General features: G+C 53.9%; 9 protein-coding genes across 9 annotated transcripts; 4 read left to right on the top strand and 5 right to left on the bottom strand.

Moving 5' to 3' along the window:
• Positions 1–407: 407 nt before the first annotated feature.
• Positions 408–1,887, bottom strand: BDY24DRAFT_369100 (uncharacterized protein; the record flags this gene model as incomplete). The annotated part of the gene is made up of 6 exons (XM_076638045.1): positions 408–448; positions 749–776; positions 849–1,232; positions 1,310–1,486; positions 1,638–1,679; positions 1,768–1,887. 6 exons carry the CDS (start codon positions 1,885–1,887, stop codon positions 408–410), a joined length of 792 nt encoding a protein of 263 aa, XP_076498884.1.
• Positions 1,888–2,998: 1,111 nt separating this feature from the next.
• PRP31 (U4/U6-U5 snRNP complex subunit PRP31) lies at positions 2,999–5,505 on the top strand (the record flags this gene model as incomplete). Its single annotated transcript, XM_076642697.1, has 9 exons — positions 2,999–3,163; positions 3,262–3,399; positions 3,560–3,826; positions 3,978–4,118; positions 4,248–4,440; positions 4,594–4,726; positions 4,823–4,998; positions 5,129–5,239; positions 5,360–5,505. 9 exons carry the CDS (start codon positions 2,999–3,001, stop codon positions 5,503–5,505), a joined length of 1,470 nt encoding a protein of 489 aa, XP_076498883.1.
• Positions 5,506–5,913: 408 nt separating this feature from the next.
• On the top strand, positions 5,914–7,142 carry BDY24DRAFT_267759 (putative quinol monooxygenase). Its single transcript, XM_076636892.1, has 6 exons — positions 5,914–6,101; positions 6,194–6,226; positions 6,368–6,440; positions 6,612–6,619; positions 6,752–6,788; positions 6,902–7,142. The coding sequence occupies exons 1-6, from the start codon at positions 5,997–5,999 to the stop codon at positions 6,931–6,933; spliced, it is 288 nt and encodes a 95-aa protein (XP_076498882.1). The 5' UTR covers positions 5,914–5,996; the 3' UTR covers positions 6,934–7,142.
• BDY24DRAFT_381974 (uncharacterized protein) lies at positions 6,949–8,471 on the bottom strand. Its single transcript, XM_076639440.1, has 2 exons — positions 7,655–8,471; positions 6,949–7,448 (listed from the first exon to the last, which is right to left on the bottom strand). The coding sequence occupies exons 1-2, from the start codon at positions 8,354–8,356 to the stop codon at positions 7,266–7,268; spliced, it is 885 nt and encodes a 294-aa protein (XP_076498881.1). The 5' UTR covers positions 8,357–8,471; the 3' UTR covers positions 6,949–7,265.
• Positions 8,436–10,044, top strand: BDY24DRAFT_267761 (uncharacterized protein). The gene is made up of 4 exons (XM_076636893.1): positions 8,436–8,690; positions 8,825–9,465; positions 9,534–9,566; positions 9,675–10,044. Exons 1-3 carry the CDS (start codon positions 8,493–8,495, stop codon positions 9,562–9,564), a joined length of 870 nt encoding a protein of 289 aa, XP_076498880.1. The 5' UTR covers positions 8,436–8,492; the 3' UTR covers positions 9,565–9,566; positions 9,675–10,044.
• A 733-nt stretch (positions 10,045–10,777) lies between these two features.
• BDY24DRAFT_413284 (catalase 1) lies at positions 10,778–14,690 on the top strand (the record flags this gene model as incomplete). The annotated part of the gene is made up of 22 exons (XM_076643164.1): positions 10,778–10,896; positions 11,060–11,132; positions 11,225–11,295; positions 11,412–11,466; positions 11,541–11,602; positions 11,679–11,798; positions 11,888–11,901; positions 11,979–12,105; positions 12,210–12,288; positions 12,350–12,457; positions 12,535–12,750; positions 12,820–12,911; positions 12,983–13,144; positions 13,220–13,379; positions 13,456–13,530; positions 13,597–13,717; positions 13,780–13,995; positions 14,083–14,147; positions 14,218–14,320; positions 14,402–14,432; positions 14,510–14,588; positions 14,667–14,690. 22 exons carry the CDS (start codon positions 10,778–10,780, stop codon positions 14,688–14,690), a joined length of 2,172 nt encoding a protein of 723 aa, XP_076498879.1.
• Positions 14,691–14,841: 151 nt separating this feature from the next.
• On the bottom strand, positions 14,842–17,348 carry ERG24 (delta(14)-sterol reductase). Its single transcript, XM_076639439.1, has 9 exons — positions 17,204–17,348; positions 16,644–16,929; positions 16,337–16,560; positions 16,020–16,229; positions 15,671–15,911; positions 15,491–15,590; positions 15,272–15,410; positions 15,137–15,175; positions 14,842–15,024 (listed from the first exon to the last, which is right to left on the bottom strand). The coding sequence occupies exons 1-9, from the start codon at positions 17,261–17,263 to the stop codon at positions 15,019–15,021; spliced, it is 1,305 nt and encodes a 434-aa protein (XP_076498878.1). The 5' UTR covers positions 17,264–17,348; the 3' UTR covers positions 14,842–15,018.
• Positions 17,349–17,565: 217 nt separating this feature from the next.
• CYC3 (holocytochrome c synthase CYC3) lies at positions 17,566–18,770 on the bottom strand. Its single transcript, XM_076639438.1, has 2 exons — positions 18,206–18,770; positions 17,566–18,045 (listed from the first exon to the last, which is right to left on the bottom strand). The coding sequence occupies exons 1-2, from the start codon at positions 18,748–18,750 to the stop codon at positions 17,826–17,828; spliced, it is 765 nt and encodes a 254-aa protein (XP_076498877.1). The 5' UTR covers positions 18,751–18,770; the 3' UTR covers positions 17,566–17,825.
• A 1,178-nt stretch (positions 18,771–19,948) lies between these two features.
• BDY24DRAFT_381959 (glycosyl transferase family 90-domain-containing protein) lies at positions 19,949–24,355 on the bottom strand. Its single transcript, XM_076639437.1, has 20 exons — positions 23,754–24,355; positions 23,641–23,687; positions 23,551–23,566; positions 23,441–23,470; positions 23,157–23,340; positions 22,978–23,034; positions 22,801–22,844; positions 22,612–22,700; positions 22,432–22,509; positions 22,275–22,335; positions 22,030–22,146; positions 21,796–21,889; positions 21,304–21,671; positions 21,101–21,181; positions 20,977–20,997; positions 20,810–20,884; positions 20,554–20,700; positions 20,442–20,460; positions 20,283–20,345; positions 19,949–20,202 (listed from the first exon to the last, which is right to left on the bottom strand). The coding sequence occupies exons 1-20, from the start codon at positions 24,308–24,310 to the stop codon at positions 20,185–20,187; spliced, it is 2,166 nt and encodes a 721-aa protein (XP_076498876.1). The 5' UTR covers positions 24,311–24,355; the 3' UTR covers positions 19,949–20,184.
• Positions 24,356–24,364: the final 9 nt, after the last annotated feature.

Below are 24,364 nucleotides of genomic sequence, written 5' to 3'. Positions count from 1 at the left end.
TCTGGGAGGTCGTCGGCGTTGGGGAGGAAGGAGCAAGCTATGTAATCGAAAGAAGGGACGAGCTCGACGAGACTCGAAACGAACTCTGCGTTGTTCTATTTCTTTGTTTTAGCTGAAACTTTTCGGAACATGGAGACGAGATGAGAAGTTGAAAGATGCAGATATGCAACAGAAAAAAAGCTCATCGATGAATCTCGTAAAGAAATCAAAAACACAACGACCTGCGTCCATCCCGACGCGTCTCACTTCCCTCGTTGCTCGATCCCTGTGATTCCGAAGGACGAACGATCAAGTTAAGGCTACTGGACGGAGAAAAAGTGGGGGAGGCGAAAGGGGTGGAGTCAGCATCGAGGAAACAAAGAGAGAGCGAGAATCCAGCGACGACGTTCGACGAGAACGAAGAGATCTCACAAAACCTCGGCTCCTCCGATGTGAGCTCCCGACGAAGCTTGGATCAGACGAAACAAGAGCAGAGTCAGCGTCAGCTGATCCACCAGGGAAGCTGGGACAAGAGGCAAGCAAGAACGACTCACTCGAAAACCGAAAGAAACCTCTCGACGCGTCCTTCGTCAACCCCGTCCTTCACCAGCTAGGCTTGAAGCAGAAGCGTTTGTGCCTCTTCCAATCGAGCTTTTGATGTTCTGTGAGATGGAGAAGAAGCGTTTGTGAGCTCCAGGGAGCTCTGGGTTCGCCGAAGCGGGCGCGGAAGAAGAGCAAGGGAGAGAAAGTGTGGACGCGACGAACGAACCCTTCGAGCAGTAGCGGACGCAGAGACACTGCAGAAGAAGGAAGAAAAGGGTCAGCTACGACGTCTTGGGTAGTAAAAAAAAAGATATTTTCGGACTCACTCGACTACAAGCCTCCATCTCCTCGCTCGAAGAGATCTTCCGACAGACCGACCCGTCGTCGTATCCGTGTCGCTTCACCGTCGCCTCGCAGCTGAACCAGATCGGGGTCTGCTCGGGAGTCAAAGCAAGTGCGAGCGTGTCGAAGTCACTTTCGGGTCGACCGAAGAAGTGGAGGACCTCGCTGGTCTGAAATCCTTCTGGAGGAAGCCACGCAGCGAGGTCTCGGAACGCCTGTTTCTCCCCGTCCGTGAGCTCTGGGATCTTGACGCCTGGTGGGAGATGAATCGATAACGAGACGCCGAGATGCAGTAGGATCTGAGCGAGATAAGGGACGAAGCGAACGGCGATTCTCGTCCCCTGACGATGGATCAACTCCTCGTCCTCCTGTCGAACAGAAAGGAAGGACCAAGGAGTCAGCCGCTCGTTCCGTTGGCCTCACTAGAAAAGCTTCGTTAGCTTACTTTTCGATCATTGAACCAGACCAGATGATCCCTCACCAAGCTGTGAAGCCTGAGTGCTTCCTCCGGGCAGACTCGAACGAAGCGAGAAAGATACGTCGCTTTGTCGAGCATCACGAAGACGGAGGTACAGTAGAGGAGTACGCCTAAACTCAAGATGTAGGATGTGATGGGTTCTATCTGTACATCCAAGGCTGTTCGAAGGAAAGAAGGAAGGTAGGAGGCAGCGAACTCGGCCTTGCATGCGAGCAAGCGATGGAGGGGATGGTGGGCGCCAGAAGGTCAGTGTTCTTTGGGTTCTACCTCGGGAAATTCATATCTGGGGACTGACCCAGAACTCCGGGTGTAAATCTGAGCTGGTAAGCATGTCGAGCTGATCGGAGAGAAACAAGGAGGGAAGCAGAGAGATCAGAACGAGCAGGAGGAGGAGGGAGGGAACGATTCGATGCCAGAGTACTCACGATTCCTTCCTGTGTTTCCTTCTCGATCCCGTCCTTATAAACGATAGGTGAAGCTACGGCGTCCGGTCCAGGTGCGAGGTGAAAGACTTGAGCCAGCGAGTGAGGTGTAAACTCTGTCATCAGAAGTCTAGAGGAGGGGAGGAGGTGGACGTTGCGAGTCAGAAGAGCCAAGGGGGCGTCCGGAGTCTGAAATCGGGGTGAGGGTGGGACAAGGGTGCGCCACAAAGCTGTGAGACCCTTGTCCCACCTCCTTCGATTCTTGAAATCGAGCGACAATTTAGATTTAATAGACCCACGTCCCATCAAAACGAAAGGTACAAAAATGAAGTAAAAAACACCCCACCCGACCAAAGCCATCCCCGAGAATCCATCCGAAGCTTCAAAAAAATGTAAATTGTGACGAGAAAGGAGCGGGAGGTGGTGAAAGAACGACCTCGTCCAGGCTCGAGCTCCTCCTTCCCTCTCCTCCCTCCCTCCCTCTTCACTCCTCCATCCAGCCTCGAATTCAACGACAAAACCAAGATTCCAAGTGAGAAGAATCGAGCTAGGGATCATGGGCGAGTGATGAAGGTACAATGAAGGAGCTGGGAGGGAGGGTAAACGCGTGAGGGCGAGAGAAGGAGGGCTGGCGAGGGAGATGGAGGGAAGGGAAGGGACGTCGAGCTTTGGAACGACGATAACGGATGCTGTAGACCACCAATCGTTTCGAGAAAGGTATCCAGTGGAACCTGAGAGTGAGGAGAGTCGCTGAGAGGTAAAAGTGGTGGTGGATGGGTCGATTGGCGAAAAGAAGAAGGAAGGGAAGGGGAGGTGAGGTCGACGTCAGGCGCAAGGGAAGAGGGGGACCCTTGTCCCACCCTCTACCCAGAATTCTGACTCCGACGCCCCCTTGGAAGAGCTCAACTTGCTTTCGACCTTCCCTTCCCCTCAAACGACGACTCGCCACCCCTCTCTCCCTTCCTTTCCTTCCCTCTCTTTCCTCCTCAGGATGTCTCTCGCCGATGAGCTCCTCGCCGACTTTGGATCAGACGAAGAACTCTCTGATCACGAAGCTCCCGCCGTCGCTGCTCCTCCTCCTCAACCTCAACCGTCCTCCTCCAAACCCAAAGGCTTGATGCTCCCTCCTTCCACGCTCCCTTCCAAGCGTAAAGCTCTCGAGGACTCCCTCGACGATCTCGCTCCTTCAACCAGCAACCTCTCTAACGACCTCTTGGATGACTCGGACGAGGAGATGGCGGAGGAGGAGGAAGGAGGGATCGAGCTGCCTTCGGGAGGGGTCAAGCCAACGGAGGAGCTCGACAAGAGCATCGTCGACAAGATGGATCTGAAGAGCGTCAGCGAGGTTGGGAAGGTCGCGAAGCTGTTGGGGAGTAGGAAGTTGGAGGATGTGCTCAAGGTCAGTACCCTTGGAGGAAGGAAGGATGGATGGGAGGGAAGGGAAGGGAGAAGGAGGAGAGCTCAAGCTGACCCTCCTTCTGTTTTTGTTTTCGACAGGAAATCACCCACTTTACCCTTAACCCTTCCCCGAAGGATATCTTTGGACCCGTGGAGGAGAACCCAGAGTACTCGTTGATTGTTCAGGCCAACAACCTCAGCGTCGATGTCGAGAATGAGCTCTTGATCGTGCACAAGGTCAGCTTCACCTTTCCTTCCATTCCTCCCTCCTTCTCTCCTCCCTCCTCCCCGACCTGCCCTCATGGATTCATCGCTGACTTGACTTCTCTCTCAATTCCTTCCTGCCTTGTACCTTGTACCTCCTCCTCATCCCTCCGCCATCGCCTACCTCCTACAGTTCATCCGAGATCACTACTCGCCTCGATTCCCTGAGCTCGAACAGCTCGTCCTCGACCCTTGGCCCTACATGCACGCCGTCCTCACTCTCGCCAACGCTCCAGATCTCACCAAGGTCCCTCTTCACGGTATCCTCGGTCCAGCAGTCATCATGACCGTCTCGATGACCGCGAGTACGACGAGAGGAAGGTTGCTGAGTGAGCAGGAGTGGGAGACTGTCAAGGCTGGGTGTGAGGCTGCTAAGGATTTGAAGGATAGCAAGGAGAAGGTCAGTAGCTGGTTTCGATTCTACTCGCTTGGGTTGCTCGAGTGAGGGACGTCGCGGACGAGGCGATTCGGCTTCGAAGGGACGCGCGCTGACCTTCGTCCCTCTCTTCTCACATTTCTTTCGTTTCCCCACCTTCCGCTTATCCTCTCAGATATTCACCTACGTCGAGTCTCGAATGAACATCCTCGCTCCCAATCTCTCGGCCATCGTCGGAACCTCGACGGCAGCCAAACTCCTCGGAGTCGCTGGAGGTCTCACCGCCTTCGCCAAAACGCCAGCTTGCAACGTCTACGTGAGTTCAACGTGTCCTTTTCCTCGTCACCCTTCACTCCTTTTGATTGATTTGAGCCGAAGCTGACCTCTTCTCATCCCTCCCTTTGTCCTCTTCTCCCTCTTCCTCCTGGCTCTTCTTTCCCTCCAGCTCTTCGGTGCCGCTCGACGAACCACCTCAACAGGTCTCGGATCTCACTCTCAACTCCGACACACCGGATTCATCTACCAGTCTCCCATCGTTCAGCAGATTCCTCAGGAATATAGACTCAAGGCTCAGCGAACCGTCGGAGCCAAGGTCGTGTTGGCCGCTAGGATCGATCTGGAGAGGGCTTCGAGGGACGGTGAGTCACCCTCCTTTGCTCAGCCTGTCACATTGTGTGCTGGAAGAGGGCAGGTGGTCGAGAGGAGCTTGGATCAATGAAGCGTCGAAGTTTCGAAGCGGAAACTGACGATCGTCTCCTCTTCTCTTCTCTTTTTTCCCCTCTCTCTCAAAGGTTCCTACGGTTCTGGAGTCCGAACCAAACTCGACGCTCACCTCAAGAAGATGTCGGAACCTGCTCCTTTGAAGGTTACCAAGGCTCTGCCTCGACCTGACGAGACCAAGAAGAAGCGACGAGGAGGAAGGAAGTGAGTCGTCTCGTCCCATTGTTTCTGTCTGCCCTCGCTCGCTTCTCGAGAAACTGACTCGTCTTTCCAACTTTGCTTTTTTCGTCTTGTTTCTAGAGCTCGAGCGGAGAAGGAATCCATGGAGATCACCGAGCTTCACAAGCAGCAGAACCGAATGGCCTTCGGAGAGGCTGAGGAGGAGGCTGAAGGATTCGGAGACGAGACGATCGGAATGGGTATGATTGGGAAGAGCGGATCGAAGGTTCGACTGGCGACGGATCAGAAGAGTAAACGTACGTACCGTCTTTCTCGACGTGGTTTTCCAGGAAGCGAGGAGAGGCAGGAGTGCGGCGCGTCTCGTTTTGTCGTTCAAACTGCTGAACTTCCTCTCTCTTCTTCAACGATGTTTCTTCGAACCAACAGTCAAGGTTTCCAAAGCCAACCGACTTCGAACCCAACTTCTCGGTCGATCTTCAACTTCGTCGGACGCGTTGTCGGGAACTTCAACGAGTCTTTCGTTCACTCCCGTTCAAGGTTCGTTCGAGCTTCTCCTCTCGTCACGTTCAGCCATATCCAATTTCTCTCTCTTTTCCCTGTCTCGTTCTTCTCGTCGCACTGACCTCTCGCTTCTCCCTCTCTTTCTCCTTTTCCCAGGTCTCGAGATCGCCACTCCCTCCCTCTCCGCCGCCGAACGAGTCAAGGCTGCCAACGACCGATGGTTCAAGGAGGGAACGTTCAGTCACGTCGCTGGGAAGGGGGCTGGAACCGGTGCTGGAGGGATTCTTGGAAAGGGACTGTAGGGCAGGAGGAGTAGCATGCTTCACGATCATGAGTTTTCGATTTTTGAACTACGAGGCGGCAAGCGGGTCAGGAGGAAGCTGAGAGGGAGGAGGCTGCAGCTTCGTGGGAGTCCAGCTTCCCCCCTTTCGACGATGATGATGATGATGGGAGCCAGTAGGAGTATTTCGTTGCCTTTATATGATCAGTAGGATATCTCTGTACGGCTTGTCATATCGAAGCGGAGGATCGATCTCGCTCGACTTGACTCGAAAGGACGATGCGCAAGAGATCTGCCTCGGGCGCGAGTCGCACGTATATTTGGACTCGAGATAGTACCTATAGAAAGGGACTTTGACTACCTCTAACAAGCATAAAATGGTCGTCAGGCAGAAAGGAGAGGACGACCCTCGAAATCAAGACTCAAAACCGAAGCTCACTTCACTTTCCTCTCTCACCTTCCATCTCACCCTCACCTCTCCTCCCTTCCCTCTTCCCCCAAAAACACACAAACATGGTTTACACTATCGTCGTCCACCTCCAAGCTAAGAAGGGAAACGAAGCCAAGCTCGCTGCTAAGCTTGCTGAGGCTTCAGCCGTCTACCAAAAGGACAAGGAGGTCAGCTCGCACTCTTCCCAAGATCTCTCTCTCTCTCCTTCCCTCTTTTCCTCTCCTTCCTCTTACTGACCTCGCCTCTTCATCCTCATCAGACCATCTCCTGGTTCGTCATGCAGGATCCTAAGGTACGTTTTCCGCTTTTCCTGCCCACGATCTCGAGCTGCTGGAGAGGAGAGATGGGAACCGACCGAACTGGCTCCTTCCTCCCCTCCTCCTCATTCGTTTCGCTGACCCTCCCTCTCACCTCTCTTCTTTGCTGCTCCCAGGACGCCACCAAGTTCTGTATCGTCGAGCGATACGAGCAGGAGTCGTCGCAGCAGTACCATCTCGGAAACCCTTGTTCGTAGCTGCTTTCTTCTCCTCGTCCCTTTGCTCCCTTCCCTGTCTCTCCCCATCTCTTCTCCTTCCTTCCTGCTTCCCCCTTTCCCTCTTCGGGACGACAAAGCCGAGCACTGTAACTTCAAACTCAATCCTGACTTCTCCCTCTACCCTGCTTCTTTATACATACAGACTGGAAGGTGAGCTGTTATCCCATTCCTCCTCCCTCTTTGCTTCATCAACTCATGCCGCCGGCACTTGAGATTTTCATCGTCCATCGGTTCCATCTTTTTTGCTGACTCTTCCTCTTCTTTTTCTCCTCGGTGTTTTAGACCTTCGACCCTTATGTCATCCCTCTCCTCGACGGAGGTTCGTCCTTCTTCCTTCCCCTTCTCTCTTCTACCAGACAGAAAAGAAGGAGGGAGATGACGTCTCCGCTTGGGCTGACCTTTTTTCCGTTTCGTTCGTTTTTGTTGTTGCAGATATGGACTTGACCCGATGGGAGGAGCTTTAAAGCACTCTACGGGGTCGCTCGTTGTAGTCTCTTTGTAGAAAAGTGAAGCAGGAATGGAAGAATTGAATGGACAGGTTTAGCGCGAATTGATCTCTCTCTTTCTCGTTGGGAAAGAACGAGATTCTCGTCCTCGTTTCGCTCATTTCTCGACACCAAGGATAAGACTGGATATTCTCTTTCCTGCTGCATCCTCGCTACCATCGTCGCGTTCCAAGAAGATGCAACGGACTGCCTCGACTCGCGTCGCTCTCCCTCCCTCTCCCGTCTCCTCCCTCAGCGCACTCTCTTTCAAAACTACAAGCAAGAGAGGTCTTCAAATCCCATACGATCCTTCAATTGGCCCAGATCCCTTCTACCCTCCAACGCTGCCTAGCTGCCGGCGTCATGACGTGAACGACCAGACCACACTCTGTGTCGATGAGACCCCATTCCGTCGCTGGTTCTGATTTCGAGACCTTCTTGACCTTCTCAGACACGCGAGAGGTTCCGTTGAGGGTGATGGGGTTTCGGGAGATCTGGGAAAAGAAAGGGGAAAGGGTGGGGGAGGAAGAGAGAAGGGAGAGGGGAGAGAAGGGAAGGGAGGAAGTGGTGAGCTCGACGCGAACGAAGGAGGGGAGCGAGACCGTTCTCTTCCACGCCTTCTCCTGCTACCAGAATCACAGGAGCAGCGCCTCTCCGTAGTCCTCGAGAAGAACAATCAGAGATAGGATTGTTGACTCACCCATTCCCTCAAAGCTCCCTCTGTCCTCAGCACCTCTCCCGCTCCCTTCCCTGAAACCTCACACACGACGACCCAATCCCACCACCCTCCCACGTCCGTCTCTCCGATACTAGGTCCTCCATCGATCGGTCCTCTCCTTCTCCTTCCGTGCACAGGATCGTACTCTGGGATAGGGATTGTCCTAGGAGCGGGTTTCTTGGTGTTGAGGAACCTGACGGTGTCGTTGTCAATGAGTGGCATGGTGTAGAGGTACTCCCAAAGAGCGTAAAGGGGCTTGGGGAGGGAGGGAGGAGGTTTAGGGACGAGAGCGAGGGAAGCGAAGGCTGTTCGAGGTGGAGGTGGGAGGAAGGAAGGTCGTTGAAGAGCGGAGGCGATGGAGGTGTCGAGGGAGGAAGGAGACGTCGAAGGGAGGAACCACGCTGGAGGAGCGGTAGGGGGAGATTCGGGTTTGGGAGGAAGGGATTCAGACGGTTGTTGGGGAGCGGGAGTATCTGAGGTGTATTTGGAGGGAGCGTCCGAGTACCAGGAGGGTCCAGCAGAGGAGGAAGCCTGAGGAGGGAGGGAGGAGGAGGAGGGGGAGGAGGAGGACGCTCGAGGAGGACGGTCTGGGAGAGCGTATTTGGGAGCAGTTGGTGGTTTACGAGGGTAGAGGGTGGAGGAGGTAGAGGAGAAGGATCGAATGGGGAGACAAGTGAGCTTCATCTTCGTCGAAGTAGAGAATCGGGGTCGACGTCTGAGGAGAAGAGAGGAAGGGAGGTGAGCCGTGAGCTCGAAGCTCCCTCCCCTCTCCCTTCATTCCTCCCATCCACAACAACCTCGAAACCTCGAAAGTTACACCATGTCTACTTCCTCTTCCTCTCCTCTTCCCTTCCTCCCCACCGAAGTCAAGAAGGAAATCCTCAAGTTCTGCGATCAACCTACTCTCGCAAAGACCTCGGGACTCTCCCTCGAGTTCCTTCAACTGTCCTCTCCTCTCCTCTACCGCCACATCGTCTTCAAAGGTCCTGAAGGGTTGAGCAAGTTCTTCACGCTTGTCGTAAGTAGTCTTGTTACTCGTCTCTGCCTCGAAACTTCCAGAAAGGATTGAGGAGGAGGCAGGGAAGCAGAACTCGACTCCATCGCATCGAGCGAGCTGACCTTCCTCCTCTCTTGCCTCTCCTTCCTTTCCAGGCCGAGAAGAGACATCCAGAACTGGAACCATGGCTCGACCTATCCCTCGTTCACTCCGTCACCTACATCGACGTGGAGAGATCTCCCTTCAACCGTCTCTTTAAACGAGCGTACGACCCCTCGGTCCTTCCAGCTCGACGCCTTCACCTTCCTTCCTCCCCAACTCCTGGACGCCTTGCCCTCCACTCCCTCAAGGTCGTCCTTCTTGCACCTCGTTCCGGGAGCCGACTATGTTCCTTCTTCGACCCCGTCAAGTTCCAGCTTGAAGGAGTTGGCGGAGGAGAGAACTCCTGCCTCGGCGTGGACCTCTCCCACTGGACGCGCCTTCGACGGTTGGTCTTCGTCGATGCTTTCTTCAGGGACCCTCTGTTGAGTCTCAACGGTAGGATCCCAGGTCCCATAAAGGCCTATGGACTTCGCATCTTGTACCACTTTACAGAACCCATCCACGATGTCCTTATGTGGATAAAGGACGACTTGAACGTTCGCGGCGACGAGTCTGTAGAGGAGAGTGTATCACAACTACAGGACGTCGTTATTCACGGTTTGATCGAGGAGGAGAGGAAAGAACTTCTCGGACGGCTCGGGGATTCACTCCTCTTACCTCGAATCACCGTCGTCGTCGAGTCGTCTCCTGAAGTGTGAGTCCCGTCTCTTTCTTCCTCTCTCTCGTCTTCCTTGAGGCTGACTGTGGCCTCGCTTCTCTCAGCAGTACCGCAACCGACGTCTCCTCAACTTGATCGTAAGCCTGCTTCTGTCTCATCCTTACGCTCGTTTTTCTCGTCTCTTTCTGCGTCGTCGCGTCTCCATGTTCCTGACCTTCTCTTTCGTCTTTCTCACTCTCGCTCAGTACCGTCCCATTCCTCGATCAAGGATATGGACCTTCTGTTGGATTGGGATGCATTTGAAGCAGATCTGCGAAGGTGGGAGAGGAGACTGAAGGGACGGAAGGGATGAGGTTGACCGAATCAGGGAGAATGAGCATGAGCCTGAGCAGCGGACGTGAGGGGTAACGAGTCAGGCATGCAGCTCGAAATGTTCAAGGTTTGTGTAGGGACCTAGAAGCAGGGGTGGGCGACGCGGGAGAGTGAAGTGAGGAAAGAAGAAAGGGAATCAATCAACAGAGGGCTGAGTTGTTGAGCTCGCTGCTCCCTTCTCCCTCCTTTCAGCTCTCGGTTCAGCAGCCTAAACGTCGACTAGCTTCCTACTAGATACATACTCCATCAATGAGCGCACCTCTTCTCGCCGCGTCGAAGCTGCTCTTGTGCGGAACTCATGTCGTTTCTTTCCTGCTCGCCCCCTTTCCTCTTCGTCGCTGCTCTTTCGCAGCACGTTTCTCGCTCTCGATATACTTCTCGGTTGTTTAATTACCCAGCAACCCCTCCACCTTCGAATGTTTCTGATTTCTTTACGCGTCGCACGTCATTTTTCTTCTTTGAACTCCGCTGCTTCTCTGGATCGTTCCTCCGAGAGAGAGAGCCCCCAGGAGCTTCGTAGGCCCCTTCCCTCCAATCAGCTGGCCTCTCTTTACGAATCGACCTTCAACCACCACCCAGAAATCCCCTCCCAAAACTATCAACAACCTCGTGAGTTCGAAGATTTCTCGAAGAGGAGAGCAAAGGGAGTCGAGGAGAGGTCGAGTTGGGGAGGAGCAGGACGCGTCGAGCTCGATTTGAACGAGGGCCGTCGAGATCGGAGCTCTTTTTTTGAGAGGAAAAGGGAAGAAGGAAGGGTGGAAGGAAGGAATGGACTTCGCTGGCTTAGAGCTCGTATTCTCAGAGCAACGAGCTCTCGTTGGTGTCCAGCGACCTGTAGGAGGAGCCAGGGAGTTCGACGTCGAGCTCAACTTTCGATCGACCATCTCTCCTTCCCTCCCATCCTCAGCCCTCCCTTCCTTCCACATCGCAGTTCAACTGACTCCTCTCTCCTTTCCCTTTCTTCTCTCAGACTACTATGTCCGCTCAAACTGCTATGGAAGGAATCTCCTCCGCTGCTGGAACCGTCTACGAGGCCGCGAAGGACGTCGTTCGACCCAACGAGAAGAAGAGGCAGCTGGACGCCTTCACTTCAGAGTGAGTTCGCTCTTCCGTTCTGGAGCTTTATTTTCCAGCAGTCCGTAGATTCGGACTGCTTTCTGAGCTCAAACTGACCTCACCTTTGCCCTACCCTCTCCCTCTCCCTCCTCCTCTCCCTCTCTTCCTCTCCCTCTGTCTCTTCGGATCTTCGGTGAATCAGGGCTACTTCGAAGGATGCCCTCACCACCTACTTCGGTACCAAAGTTCAAGAGACCGACATCTCTCTCAAGGCTGTCAGTCTGTCGAAAACGACTCTGCGAACAAGGCACGTTTCGACTTGAGCTGACCCTCTCCTTTCTCGTATTTTCCTTTTCCTCTTCTTTAGGGAGAGCGAGGGCCTACTCTTCTCGAGGATTTCCACAACCGAGAGAAGATCTCTGCCTTCGATCACGAGAGGTGAGTCGAATCGCAGCGAAGGGCGCAGGAGAACGAGGGCGACGATGATCTCTCCCTTCCTTCTTCTCCGAAAACGAGACTGACTTGCGCTTTAACTTCTCGCTTGCTCCTTCTAGAATTCCCGAGAGAGTCGTTCACGCTCGAGGAGTCGGAGCTCACGGGACTTTCAAGGTGAGATCTCGATTCGGACGACACATCTCTTCGATTCATTCTTCTGACCTCTCTCCCCTTTTCTTTTTATCCAGCTTCACACTCCCATCCCTCAATACTCCAAGGCTGAGGTCTTGAACGACACCTCTCGATCTACGTGAGTTGTTGAGTTCTTTTTTCGTCTTCCTTCGCTGCTGTGGCTGACCACCATCGCCTTCTCCTCGTTCTTGCAGTCCCATCTTCACTCGATTCTCCACCGTCGCTGGATCCCGAGGGTCTGCCGACACCGTACGAGATGTTCGAGGATTTGCTGTTCGATTCTACACCGAAGAGGGAAACTGGGACATCGTTGGGTGAGTTGTTTGCTTTCGCTCGAACGACGCGTCGCGTTCTTCTTCTTTCTCTTTCCGAGCTGACCTTCTTCGACGCCCTGTATCTACAGAAACAACATCCCTGGTAAGTACATGAGTCACTTCTTCTCTCGAAGTGCCAAACGAGCCTGAGCTGAGTCTTACCTTCCTTTTGTATCGTAGTCTTCTTCATCCAGGACGCCATCAAGTTCGTCGACCTTATCCACGCCGTCAAACCTGAACCCGACAAGGAGATGCCTCAAGCGCAGTCAGCTCATGACAACGCCTGGGATTTCTTCGGATTGAGAAGGTAAAACCTCCCATCTCTCGCAAAAAGGACTGATTACCTTTGCGCGCTCGCTCACTCTCTCTCCTTCGTTTACTCACTCTCTTCTTCTCTCCTTTTCGCTACAGCGAGTCTACTCACATGTTCATGTGGCATACTTCCGATCGAGGAATTCCTAGATCTCTTCGAATGATGCAGGGTTTCGGAGTTCGTCCCTTCTCCCTCTCGTCGAACTTCGACGCGTTCGCTGACCTCGCTTCCTTTCCAGGTCAACACCTTCGTCCTCGTCAACGCCGAGGGAGTTCGATCGTTCGTCAAGTTCCACTGGGAGCCTAAGCTGGGCACTCACTCGCTCGTTTGGGACGAGGCTCTCAAGGTGAGTCGTTTTCCGACGCTCTCGACAAGACGTCGACGCTCGACTGATCCTTCTCTCTTTCTCCTTCCCCCTTCAAGCTCAACGGACAAGATCCTGACTTCCACCGAAGAGATCTCTACGACGCCATCGACGCTGGATCCTACCCTACTTGGGAGCTCGGAATCCAAGTCATCGCGGAGGAGGACGAGGACAAGTTCTCCTTCGACGTGCTCGACGCTACCAAGATCTGGCCCGAGGAGCTCGTCCCCGTTCAGTACATCGGAACCATGGAGTTGAACCGAAACGTCGATGAGGTGAGCAAATGAACAGGACGCGTCTGAATCAAACTGCGTTGATCTGACGCCCGTTTTCTCCTTTCGCAGTACTTCACCGAGACCGAACAAGTCGCCTTCTGCACTCAGCACATCGTTCCCGGAATCGATTTCTCAAACGATCCTTTGCTTCAAGGCCGAAAGTGAGTCGTGATCGAGTATCAAACCCTTCGAGCCTCTTTTCTGTCGCTGACCTGACGTCGTTTCTGCTCAGCTTCTCCTACTTCGACACCCAGATCTCCCGACTCGGTGTGAACTTCTCTGAGGTTCCCATCAACCAGCCTGTTTGCCCCGTCATGTCGAACAACCGCGACGGAGCTCTTCGAAGGAAGATTCACAAGGGAAAAGTCAACTACCACCCGAACCGATTCGACGCGTCAGTCTTTTCCCCTCTTTCTCCCTCTTCCTTCCTCTTTTTCAGTCTAACGACCTTCTTCCTTTTTCACTTCAGTCCTCACGCCGTTCCCGAGGAACAGGGAGGTTACGCTCACTCCAAAGCTCCCGTCGGAGGAGTCAAGATCAAGGCTCTCGGACCCAAGTTCGCGGATCACTACTCACAAGCTCAGATGTTCTACAACTCGATGTCTCCCGTCGAGAAGATTCACCAAGTCGTACGTTTTCACTCTTTCCTTGCTTCGAACTTACGATCGCTTGCGGCTGACTCACTTCGTCCCTTTTCTCCTCCAGTCCGCTCTTCAGTTCGAGCTCGGAAAGTGTGAGGACGAGTCCGTTCAGCAGAGGATTCTCGACAACCTCTCAAACGTGGGTTGCTCTTCTTTATCTTAATTTTGGCTGTTTTGCTGACTTTCCTGTCCTTTCCTCGCTCAGGTCGACGAAGAGCTCGCCATCAAGGTCGGAGAGGCCCTCTCTCTCACTCCAGCTCCCGCTACCGTCCCCAACGCTGGACACTCCAGTGCTTTCCTCTCCCAGGTCAACGGAAAGAGGCAGAGTGAGTTCTAATCCTCTACCTTTCCAAGGTCTCGTCACTGATTCCATTCTCCTTCTTTTTAGCCTTCACGGCCGAGGGACGAAAGGTCGGACTGTACGTCTGCGAGGGATTCGACGTCAAGGCCTTCCTTCCGGTCTACGCCGCTCTCAAGGCTGCTGGAGTGATCCCTGCCGTCGTCGGTACTCGACAGAAGACGAAGGGATCCGACGGCATGCTTCACAAGGGAGACTTCACTCTCGAGACCTGTCGATCGACTCACTTCGACGCGGTCATGATCTGTTCGTCTCTTTCCTCTCCTCTCCTGATTCTCCACGTAGGCGAACAACGAGCACTTACTGACTTTCTTATTTCGCTTGGTTCAACAGTCGGTGGATCTGGAGAGTACGAGAAGCAGCTCAAGCTCGGTCGAATCATTCACGTCGTTCGAGAGGTTCGTCTTCTCTTTTTTCAAGTCTCTCTTTCCGAGCTGATCTTTCTTCCTTTCCTCTTCTTCTTCTCAGGCCTACGCTCACCAGAAAGCCATCTCGGTTCAAGGTCAGGCGTGCAAGTGGTTGGTCGAGACCTGTCTCCCTGGGCTCTTCTCTTCCGATGCTGCTACTTCAGGTTCGTGCCCTCTCTCCTCGTCTCGTTTCTCTCGTTTCGATGTTCCCGCTAACTTTTCACTCTTTTCTCTCCTTCTACCAGCTGCCGACTCCAACACTGAGAACGGAGTCGTGTACGTCGCGTCTCCCGCTTTCTCTCTCTCCGCTCCTTCCCTCTCCTCGCTGACACGTTTTTTTCTCCTTTTCGCAGCTTCTCTCCCACTCTCGTCGGACCCAAGTCCATCTCGGCCTTCCTCGGGCTCATCGCCAACCATAGGGTTTGGGATAGGGTGAGTTTTGTTTCGGCTTTCTCTCAATCTCGATCTCGAAACGAGACTGATTTTTCTTTGTTTACTTTCGCCCCACAGGACATCGAGTCCGTTGCTGCTTAGGCTTCGAGCGAACTCAGCTCTCTCTTCTCTCATGTTCGATTCGAGGCACTGCGTCAACTCCCTATGCTTACCTCCTCTTCTCTTCGTTTCCTCTCCCTCATCTCATTTTACGACCATTCGATGATCTTGCCCTTCTTGCTTCCGCTCTCGATTTGTCTCGACAAAACGGATTGCATGCATGCATAGGTAACTAACAGACCGAGGCCATTGAGATGAGAACAAGAAAGAAAACGAAAAAATCAAGACGCGTCGCCGTCCGAGCTCAACTGCAACCCTTCGTCGCCACGAGAAGAACCCAGCCAGACCGATCCCATTTCGTCGACTTTGTTTAGTACTGATGAAGAGACGAGGAAGAGTGAGAGGTTGTCAGCGTCGATGGGGACGAGGTGGGAGATCCGAAAGCGAGTAGAGGGGAAGAGGGAAGAGAGACGAGAGGCAGAACGTACGATGTAAGGGATGATCTTGTAAGGAACGAGCTTGCAGTACTGGAAAAGAAGAAGAAACAGAGAGCATTGATCAGCTTCTAAGCTCGTTGAAAAAGAAAAGGGAGAGAGAAGACGAGACGAGACGAGACGACGCACCTTGTCCCAATCCTTCCCGTACTTGAGCTTGCACTGCTCGTCGTCCCTCGTCTGCCTGTGAACGAGGAGGATTCCGAAGTAGACGACGTAGAAGTAAGGGATGGGAGTGTCGAATCCAGCGGGAAGGCACCATGCCCAGCTAAAGGATCGACGAACAAAACGAAACGTCAGCGCTCGTTCTCGACGAGGCGAAGGAGAGAAGAGAGCGCCTGGACTCACGCCATGAGCCAGTCACCGAGGTAATTAGGATGACGAGATCGTCCCCACCATCCAGAGGTCAAGAGCTTGGTTCCTCGCTCGGTCTGCATCGAGGTGAGGTCTGCAGGAGAACGAAGACGAGAAGGAAAGAGACGCGTCTGAAACTCGTTCTGCTCGACCTCGAACCGAAAGAGTACTCACTCTTGGGGTTGTGCCCCAGCCTGAAATCGTTCTTCTCTCCGTTCGAGGTTCGGAAGATGTAGTATCCGACGGTTTGGAGTCCGACGATCCCAGCGATGGCGGCGGGGGAGAGTTCGGTCGGGTGGAAAGCGAGGTATCGAGCTTGAAGGGAGTAGGTGAAGGGGACCCAAGCGAGATCTCCGAGGGAGAGCATGAATCCGAAGCCGTCGGTGGTGATGTCCATCTGGGTGAAGATGGCGGACTAGAAGAACGAGGAAACGAACGAACAAAGCAAGAGAGCGAGCGAGGTCAGGTTCGGACGCGTGAGAGGTTGGGAGAGGGGAGAGAAGAAGAGAGACAGAAGACTCACCTCGTTGAAAACAGCATCGACGACGTAGAAGGAGTGGAAGAAGACGACCATAGCCATGGAAGGAGTGATTCGTCCTCCGAGTCGACACCACTGCTCGCAAGCGCACGAGATGTCGAGGAGCATCCAGAGGATGAGTCCTGGTCGAAGCTCGTTGAAGGTCTTGATGTCAAAGTCTCCGATCGAAGGGTTAAGCTCTCGACCCATCCAGAACTAGCAGAAGCGACAGCGAGGCAAGGAATGGGAGGAAGAAGGGTTGTTTGAGTGAGCTTCAATCTCTCCCAGTCGAGAGCTGGAACGAAACGAAACAGACGACTCACATCGTACCAGAAGAAACCCGAGTTTCCACCAACAGCGAGAAGCTTCTTCTCCTGATCTCCCTTGTAACTGTTGGCCTGAACCCAGAGAGCCTGACCGACGGACATGACGAGGGAAGCAGTGATGAGTCCGAGGTAGTGGTCGTAGAGGAAGGTGAAGGACTCGGCTCCGGCGTGGATGATTCGACCAGTGGTGAGTCCGAGGGCAAGAAGGAGGGTGGAGAAGGCTATAGAGACGAATCAGAAATCAGCTCGAAGTCTAACGAGGGACAGGAAAAGAAAGATCGGAGGGAGGAACGAGGAAACGGACCGTTGATCTTGTAAGTCTTCCTTCCTCCAGCTCGAAGCTCAGTTCCTTCAACGAGATCTCCAGGAAGGAACTTCCAAGCTGCTACTGTGAAAGCGTACCATCCGAAGTAGATGAGGAAGGCGGTAGGGTCGAGGAATCCCCTGAGCCAGTCGAGCTCCAGGAAGTTTGGGATCCACTGAGCGAAGGGAGCAGGGCATCCTGAAGGCGAGGAGCAAGAGAAGTAGAGTCCGTAGATGGTGATGGGAGTGAGGAGGGTGAGGATGGGAGTGCAGAGGTGTCCACCGAACTGGAGGAGGTAGAAGGAAGGGAAGCAGAGGGAGTCAGGATCGATGAGCAAGGAAGGAAGGGAACGACTCTCGCAGGGAAGAAGGAGTTGCTGATTTGAGTGGAAGGATGAGCTTGAAAGGCGTATCATTGGAGGTCATACATCTTTGAGAGTCTCTGGTGGCCCTCGAGGTCACCAAGCGTCGAAAGAAGCTCTCGTTCTCGTTCGACGACGACAACTCCAGGGAAGGAAAGACGAGGAAGGGGACGGGGCTGAAGGAGAAACGGGAGCTCACCTCGAGAGCATGCGATGGAGTGACAGGGTTCAACGGAGCCTTCTTCTGAACGGTCGACATCGTGGGAGGGCGACTGTAGTGGTTGAAGAGAAGAGGAAAAGAGGAGAGAGGATCTCTTTGGAAGGGTCGAGGGAGTTGGGAAGCAACGAACAAAAGAGAAGTGGGACGAGCTCGTCGACGCCTGAAATCGAAGCTGAACGAGAGAGGGTCGAGCGTCATCGGAAGCCGAAAAATTGACACCAACTCGCTTCTCTTCCTTCTTGAACTCTCATCATACGATATATCTCGAGGCTGAGCAGGTTCGTTTCTCTCGCCGGAACGTCCGAGGGCGACAGATACAGCTCGAAGTCTCCGTTTGCGACGCGTCCCTCCTTCGTTGGTCCTGCGAGCTCTTCCAAGCTCCAAGATAGGTTTTCAGAGCCAAAGTGGTAAGAGAAGGTGGAACTTGAGTCTGCTAGCTGCTGTCCTGTGTAAGAGTTGTGACATAATATCTCTGCGATCTACGCGAACAGCGAGTCCTAAGCTCCCAACCGGAGCTCAACCTCTTCCTCCTTCCCTCGTCTCCTCTCCCTCTCCCAGCCAATCCCAACAGCGCCTTACTATCCTGACCCCGATCCCACAGCTACTGCTTCTCCTTCGGCGTCGACCACTCCTCCAAGAACACCTTCAACCTCTGCTGCACACTCTCGAAGTCGTCCAACGCAGGTCGAACGTCGAGGTTGAAGTTTGGCGATCCATCAGCATCGGGAGGAGCCGAGTAGTAGTCGATCACGTAACGATGTTCCGATTTGGTAGAGGGACGACGAACGACCCAGTCGTGACGATCAAAGGGAGGATCGGAGCTGAGTAAAGGGAGGAGGAGGAAGGTCGAAGGGAGGAGAGAGAAGAGAGGGAAGGAGAGACGAAAGGGTCAGCTTGATCGCTCTCGAACAAGATATAGAAAGTCCTTCTTCTTCTTCTGCATCCGATAAGCTAGCAGCGAGAGAGGGAGGATGAACTCACTTGTAGGTATTCGGGAAAAGGTAACCCAAAGCCAGGTGGAACCTCGCCTTCGGACTCAACTGTCCAGGTTTGCCCTTGAACCTCGCCAACTCACACTCCTCCTCCATCCCGGGACCTCTCTTCGCCTCCCAAGCCAACACTTCCCTCCAAGCGACCTCGTTCAAGTGGTTGTGGATGAAGACCATGCTGTCGACGTCCTCCTCGGGGGTCTCCCATCCTTTCCTGACGAGAGCGTTGTAAAACTGCTGAGCTGAAGGGTAGACCCATTTGGTGGAGGAGGAAGGAATGGTAGTGTCGTCGGTGGAGGAGAGCGTTCGAGGAATGGTAGACGTTTCACGTTCGGTTTGGAGGAGTTGGAGTTGATGAGGGGAGAGAGGAGTTTGAGGGAGGTGAGGCATTTGGTTGAGAGGGTTGACGCCGGAGTGGTCTATAGGGCAGGCAGCGAGACCGGCATCCTTCTTGGGAGCAGGAGGAGCGCCTCCGTTGTGCATGGGGCATTCGGCGGGAGGTTGGAGGGTAGGTGGAGGAGGAGAGGGTTGGTGCATCGGGCATTCTGGAGGAGGGAGAGCGGAGGAGGAGGAGGAGGTGGAAGGATGGCCTGGGATAGGCGAAGGAGTGGAGATCGGGAGGAAGGTGGAAGGTGGGAGGGTAGAGGGTATCGAAGAGGTAGCTTGTCCCATAGTTGAGAGAGAAGAGGAAGTTTTGGTTTTGGTGGAAGAAGGGGTGAGAGGGCCAATGAGGTTGGATGGAAAGAAGCGAGCGAGCGGAAGGTCGACATTTTCGAGTCGATCCGCTTCCTTTCCTTCCCGCCGGAGTTACTACCCGTTCTCTCTAAAAGTGGAGCAAAATTGCGAGAAGAATACGACGGGAAAGATCCGAGCAGATGAGGCTCAGAAAAAAAAGTTCCGAGGCTCGTAGGGGGGGGGCGATTCAGCGGCGTGCGAGAGTCAGAGACGAGCCTGCCTTCGTCGCAAAGAGCGTATGGTTTGGGATCCCAGTGGAACGTGACGAAAAATCGAACTACCTCAGTGTTGACGAGAACGAAGATGTTGACCTGGGAGGGAACACGGAAGGGAGAAAGTCAGCGGACGCGTTGAAGTGCGCCGAGAGGGAGGACAAGGGACGAAACCTGCATCATTCTAAGAGATCTAGGGATTCCTGATCGGAAGTGTGCCACATAAGCATGTGAGTCGACTCGCTGAGGCGAAAAGGAGAGAGAACGGGAAGGAGCAGGAAAAAGGAAAGGAAAGGAGACGCACGAAAGCGAGTCAGTGCGACGCGTCTCTTCGAAGTGGGAATAGGAAAACCTACGTTCTCAATCCAGTAAAATCCCAGAAGTTGTCATGAGCTGACTGCGCTTGAGACATCTCCTTGTCGGGTTCAGGCTTGACGGCGTGGAGGAGGTCGACGAACTTGATCGACGCGTCCTGAAACTCAAAAACGGAAAGAGAGAAACCCTCACCTTGACCTTGCACAGAAAAAATGAGGCACCCAACGTCCACACTGCACTTCTAAAGAGGATGTGGCTTCAAGGCAAAGATGGTCAGGTCGAGAAGAAGAAAACGACGACGTCGACGCGTCGAAATGAAACGGGCATCAAGAACGAAGGCTTACCCAAATGAACCCCAGCAGCCTTCTCGGTGCGAACTTGAGCGAAGGATACTTCAGAGTCTCGAACCGCAGCGGCAGATCCTCAGGATCCAGCGACGAGCTGAGAGACGGGATTGCAAAGAAACTCTCGAAGAAGGATAAGATGCATGGTGTATCACAGCCAAATCGAGATCGTCTGGTAGAGGTATAGGAGGTAGGTGGGACACTACGTTTGAAGTTGAGATGGAGGCAGAAGACTATATGAAGGGTATGGATATGAGAGGGAGGGAGAGAGAAGGAAGGGCGATTAAAGCGAGGAAGAGTTAGATAGTCGGGGGCGAAGGAAAGATCTTCTGGTGATGTCGTGTGAAGCCCAAGTGCCGGGTTAATCAGAAGGGAGCGAGGTCCTGAAAACACGAGAAAGAGAAAGATCAGGACGCGTCGAAGCGAAGCGAAGGGGAGGGAAGCGGGAAGTCGAGCGACTCACCATCGAAGCTCGATCCAAGGAGAGAAGTCGAGCGAGTTCGAGGTAGACGAGAAACATGTAGGCCTGCGGATGATAACGTAGCCGACGAAGAGAGAGAAGCGATGGTCAGACGAAGCGAGAGGAGAAGAAACGAACGAATGAGACGAATCGGGTCCTCACCTGAAGGTCCTCTTTCCTCCTGCGTTTGCCCAAACCAACACAGAACAGGGACTGAGTCAGATCTGACCCATCTCGAGGCTTTCAAAAAGCAGACAGCGACGAGTCCACTCACCAAAGTCTCCTCACGAAACACTGTCCGTTCCTCGCCAACGCCTTGGCCACCTCGTCGAACCCTCCAGGCTGCTCAGGAGTTCCTCGGAAGAAAGCGAGCGTGTCGAACATGTCCGAGTAATCGACTTTGAGAGGGACGTAGTGGAACCTGCGCGTCAAGGAACCCAGACGGAAGAGGGGAGAGGGAGATGGTCAGTTCGAGACGACGCGTCGAGACGGAAGAGAGAGGAACGAAGGTTTGGGTGGCGCAAACGAACCAAGGTATCAGAGCGTCGGAATACCATTCGGGGTAGGTTGTAGCTTTGAGGACTAGGGAGTTGGTGGAGAGCAATCTGAACGAAAGAACGCGTTGAAGAGGAGAGGTCAGTCAGTCGAACGACAGCGGAGACTCGAGCGAGACGCGAAGTCGAGTTGAACGACGAACCTCCTGAATCGAGCACTCCATCTGGAATCATCGAGTACCAAAAGGAAAGAAAGGCATCAGCACCGAAGACGAACGTCCAACAGTCGATCAAAACGTCGGGAGACCTCAACTCGTATCTACTCACGAATTCCCATCCACATCCACCAAATACTTGTACTTGTTCATCTCGTCCGCTCCCTGATGTTTCGCGAACGGCAGTTCCTCCCTGTCTCGCCGAAATCAACCAAACCCAAAAAAGCAACAACCCCACCCGAACCGTCAGCACTTCTCTCTCTCTCCCTCCCGCTCTCCCTCTCGCTCGCAAAAAAAAACGTTCCTCCAACTCACATCATCTCCCTACAAGTCCCTCCCGCACCCTTCCCAAACACATCCCCTTCCCCACCTTCGCACTGGATCGCCCGTCCCGTGAACTTCACATCGAAGAACCATCGATTCCAACTCTCCCTGTCCTTCTTCTCTCCTCCCTTCGTTCCTCCGGAGGACGAGACGACGTTCCGTTTCATGGTCGTTCGGCCTGAGACGGGATCGATGTGCGGGGAGATGACGACGACGTCGACGTCGATGGGTGGAGAAGAGGAGGAAGAGGAGGAGGTGTTGAGGTGGGAGTGAGAGTTGGTGAGGAGGGCGAGACGGGAGCGATGGGAGGACCGCCAAGGGTGGAGAGAGTTGTGGTAGATTCCTGTGGTTGCGCCTCGCTGGATGAAGGAAAACGAGTTGGGAGTGGGGTGGAAGAAGAGGAGAGGAGAGGAGGTCAGGAGTGGGAGGAGGGGAGGAGGGAGAGCGGGAAGGGAAGGGAAGGGAAAGAGAGACGGGACTCACCCAAACCATCCTTTCGTCGGACTTCTTGGCCCACACGGGATCCTTCCCTCGTCCATGAGCGAACTGATCGAGCGGAGCTGCGAGGATGTCGCCGCTGAAAAGAAGGAAGTCGAGAAACGAAAAGCGCGTCGAGTCAGTTTGGGTCGTTCGTCCTTCGTTCCTCGACCCTCTTTCCCTCCTTCAATCCTTCTCCTTCCCTTCAAAAAAAAAACGGGAGCTGGCTGATGAGCTCACTTAGCAGTAGTCTTAGCGAACGACAGCATCGGCAGCAGCATCGAGTGAGGTCTCGGATGCGAGTCTCGAGTGTGAGGCTCGAGGTAGATGCCTTGCAAGCTCAGGATGGCAGGGTTCCTGACAAAAACAGAAATAGGTGTCAGATCAAAAACTCTTCTTCCCCTCTGCTGTCTGTCTATCTCGAAGAACGAGACGAGACGCGGTAACGATTCGAGCGAAAGGGCGAAACCGAAGGGTAGACTCACAAACAAACATCCTCCGCTCTCACCCGATCGAAAATGAACGACTTGGAAGTCTGTCGACTCGCTGTATCCACAATCCAAACCCAATGCCAGAACAAGTCAGCGTCTCTTCTCTCTCTTCCTCTCCTCTCATCCCAGAACCCCGACGCGTCGGACTCACTCTTCTCCCCACCCTTCCCACAAACCGCCTCCCAATCCACCTCGTTCACGTCCCTCTCCTCGCTAGCCTTCTCGTCGACTATTCCACCATCCAACCAGAGCACGAAGCCGAGAGGGAACGAAGTCAGCCCTCAAACTCAAACTCGACGCGTTCGTTCTCGTTCCATTTTTGCGCACTCACCCTCCCCTCTCTCCGCCAACCCCTTCAGCTCGGTCATCCTCTCCTTGAGAGGGAAGATCGAAGGTCCGTCGTGCAGGGAGAAGGTCACTCTGTTTTTTTTTTCGCGTCCCCAAAACGATGATCAGTTCGAGTTTTGTGGGTTTTTGAGATTGAGACGAGGGAGAGGGAGAGGCGGAGAAGGGAACGAACCGTAGGTCGGGGAGATGGGAGAGGAAAGGTTTGATGAGCTTGACCTGGGATGGAAAGCGATGGAAAAAAAAGGGGGGCAGAGGAGGGATGGTGAGAAGAGAGGGAAGGGGGGGAAGAGAGGGGAGGGGGAAGAAGGGAGGAAGAGGAAGAGGAGGAAGAGACGAAACGAAAACGAACCTGATCCACCGCTCTCGATTTCGTCCCTGGCCATTTGTCTTCCCAGCCTGGTTTCAACTGAACTCGTTTCCGAAGGGGGTGCGATTCAAAAAGTTAGAAGTATTTAGAGAAGAAGAAGAAGAAGAAAAGCCGGTGAGTCACGCTTCCTCTTCCTCTCCTCCCTCTTCGCGCGCACTCACCTCCAACGTAACGTTCCCCTTTGCTCCCTTGCCCGTCCCACCTTTCACCTTCGCCTGAATATCCAGCACGAACGTCTCCTGGTAGTCCTCGACGATCTTGGCGCGACGAACGAGTTCGGTGGGCGGGAGGGCGTGGTAAGGGGTGAGGGTGGATTGGAGGAGCGGGTGGTAGGTTGATGGGAGGCTGGGAAAAAGAAGGTCAATTGGGTTGGGAAGAGTTAGAGGAGAGAAGAGGAACGAAGAGGTGGGTGAGAGAGGAGAGAGGAGAGAGAGATGGATCGTACAGGACTTTGTGCTTTCTAGTGAAGGCGAACCTGGAGGAGATTGAGGCAGGGAAAGGAGGTTAGCTCGAACGAGAGGAGGTTGGAGTAGGAGCTGCTTCAGAGAGACGTACCAGTGATCGAATCCCTCTACAAAAACCATAGAATATCGAGTCAGCTCTCAATCAAAACGAGAAAAGGGAGATGGTCGTTTTTGAGCTCACTCGGAGGACGTCGATTCCATCTCGCTTCGTACTCCGCTACCGCTTCCCTGTTAAAACACCAAGAGTATTATCAGCTCTTCGTCGCATATCTCTACAAGCTATCCCGTACTCACTCCAAACTCGTACTCTCCCTGCCGACCAAAGCCTGCCACTTCCTCTCTGCCTGCCTGAGCAACCAAGGGATCGGATGCTCCTCCCCTCCTCCTCCTCCTTCTCCCCTGACCTCAAACTCAACCTCCCCGCTCCTCTCGAACCTCATCCCAGCTTTCCCACTTCCTCCGTTCCCACCCACGCTCTCAGCTGAGAGTCCGTTTTGCTTCCGAACTCGATGGATCGTCTCCCAGTACGCTTCCACGGGCGAAACGAACTCGCACTTTCCGAGTCGGTCCTGTTGAGCCCAGGCGTGTTCGGTGACGCGGGAGTGGAAACCGTGGAGGATGAAGAGGAGGATGGAGAGGAAGAGGAAGGTGAAGAAGGAGAGGAGCAGTTGACGACGGCGGGGGAGGGGGAGGAGCGTTTCGAGGAAGGAGGAGGAGAAGCGAGAAGGGTGAGCTCCTTGGTTGGAGGGAGAAGCAGACCGACGGGAGGGACTGCTGCTGCTGCTGGAAGAGACGCGAGAGTAGCCTGTCGTCGTCCTGAGAGGGAGAAGAGGGATCAAGATCCTCTTCATCTTTTTTTTCAGTTGACCTCCTCGTCGAAAGTCGTGGGTTGAAGGAGAAAAGAA

Source organism: Mrakia frigida (genome assembly GCF_051309035.1).
Source record: "Mrakia frigida strain ATCC 22029 unplaced genomic scaffold BDY24scaffold_7, whole genome shotgun sequence".
NCBI classification, from domain to species: domain Eukaryota; kingdom Fungi; phylum Basidiomycota; class Tremellomycetes; order Cystofilobasidiales; family Mrakiaceae; genus Mrakia; species Mrakia frigida.
This window is presented reverse-complemented; position numbering and strand designations above follow the sequence as displayed.

What these genes read in the sequence shown, in the direction of transcription:
- BDY24DRAFT_267759 (XM_076636892.1), top strand. Translation starts at nt 5,997, where the DNA reads ATGGTTTACACTATCGTCGTCCACCTCCAAGCTAAGAAGGGAAACGAA. An exon ending in TCGTCATGCAGGATCCTAAG is followed by an intron (nt 6,227 to 6,367) that starts GTACGTTTTCCG and finishes TGCTGCTCCCAG; the next exon opens with GACGCCACCAAGTTCTGTAT. An exon ending in CATCCCTCTCCTCGACGGAG is followed by an intron (nt 6,789 to 6,901) that starts GTTCGTCCTTCT and finishes TTGTTGTTGCAG; the next exon opens with ATATGGACTTGACCCGATGG.
- BDY24DRAFT_381974 (XM_076639440.1), bottom strand. Translation starts at nt 8,356, where the DNA reads ATGAAGCTCACTTGTCTCCCCATTCGATCCTTCTCCTCTACCTCCTCC. An exon ending in AGGGAGCTTTGAGGGAATGG is followed by an intron (nt 7,449 to 7,654) that starts GTGAGTCAACAA and finishes TTCTTTTCCCAG; the next exon opens with ATCTCCCGAAACCCCATCAC.
- BDY24DRAFT_267761 (XM_076636893.1), top strand. Translation starts at nt 8,493, where the DNA reads ATGTCTACTTCCTCTTCCTCTCCTCTTCCCTTCCTCCCCACCGAAGTC. An exon ending in GCAAGTTCTTCACGCTTGTC is followed by an intron (nt 8,691 to 8,824) that starts GTAAGTAGTCTT and finishes CTTCCTTTCCAG; the next exon opens with GCCGAGAAGAGACATCCAGA. An exon ending in GTCGAGTCGTCTCCTGAAGT is followed by an intron (nt 9,466 to 9,533) that starts GTGAGTCCCGTC and finishes CGCTTCTCTCAG; the next exon opens with CAGTACCGCAACCGACGTCT.
- ERG24 (XM_076639439.1), bottom strand. Translation starts at nt 17,263, where the DNA reads ATGTCGACCGTTCAGAAGAAGGCTCCGTTGAACCCTGTCACTCCATCG. An exon ending in GAAGACTTACAAGATCAACG is followed by an intron (nt 16,561 to 16,643) that starts GTCCGTTTCCTC and finishes TCGTCTCTATAG; the next exon opens with CCTTCTCCACCCTCCTTCTT. An exon ending in CGGGTTTCTTCTGGTACGAT is followed by an intron (nt 16,230 to 16,336) that starts GTGAGTCGTCTG and finishes CGCTTCTGCTAG; the next exon opens with TTCTGGATGGGTCGAGAGCT.
- CYC3 (XM_076639438.1), bottom strand. Translation starts at nt 18,750, where the DNA reads ATGCACCAACCCTCTCCTCCTCCACCTACCCTCCAACCTCCCGCCGAA. An exon ending in CTTTTCCCGAATACCTACAA is followed by an intron (nt 18,046 to 18,205) that starts GTGAGTTCATCC and finishes CCCTTTACTCAG; the next exon opens with CTCCGATCCTCCCTTTGATC.
- BDY24DRAFT_381959 (XM_076639437.1), bottom strand. Translation starts at nt 24,310, where the DNA reads ATGAAGAGGATCTTGATCCCTCTTCTCCCTCTCAGGACGACGACAGGC. An exon ending in AGGGGAACGTTACGTTGGAG is followed by an intron (nt 23,035 to 23,156) that starts GTGAGTGCGCGC and finishes AAACGAGTTCAG; the next exon opens with TTGAAACCAGGCTGGGAAGA. An exon ending in TCCGACGCTCTGATACCTTG is followed by an intron (nt 20,701 to 20,809) that starts GTTCGTTTGCGC and finishes CTTGACGCGCAG; the next exon opens with GTTCCACTACGTCCCTCTCA.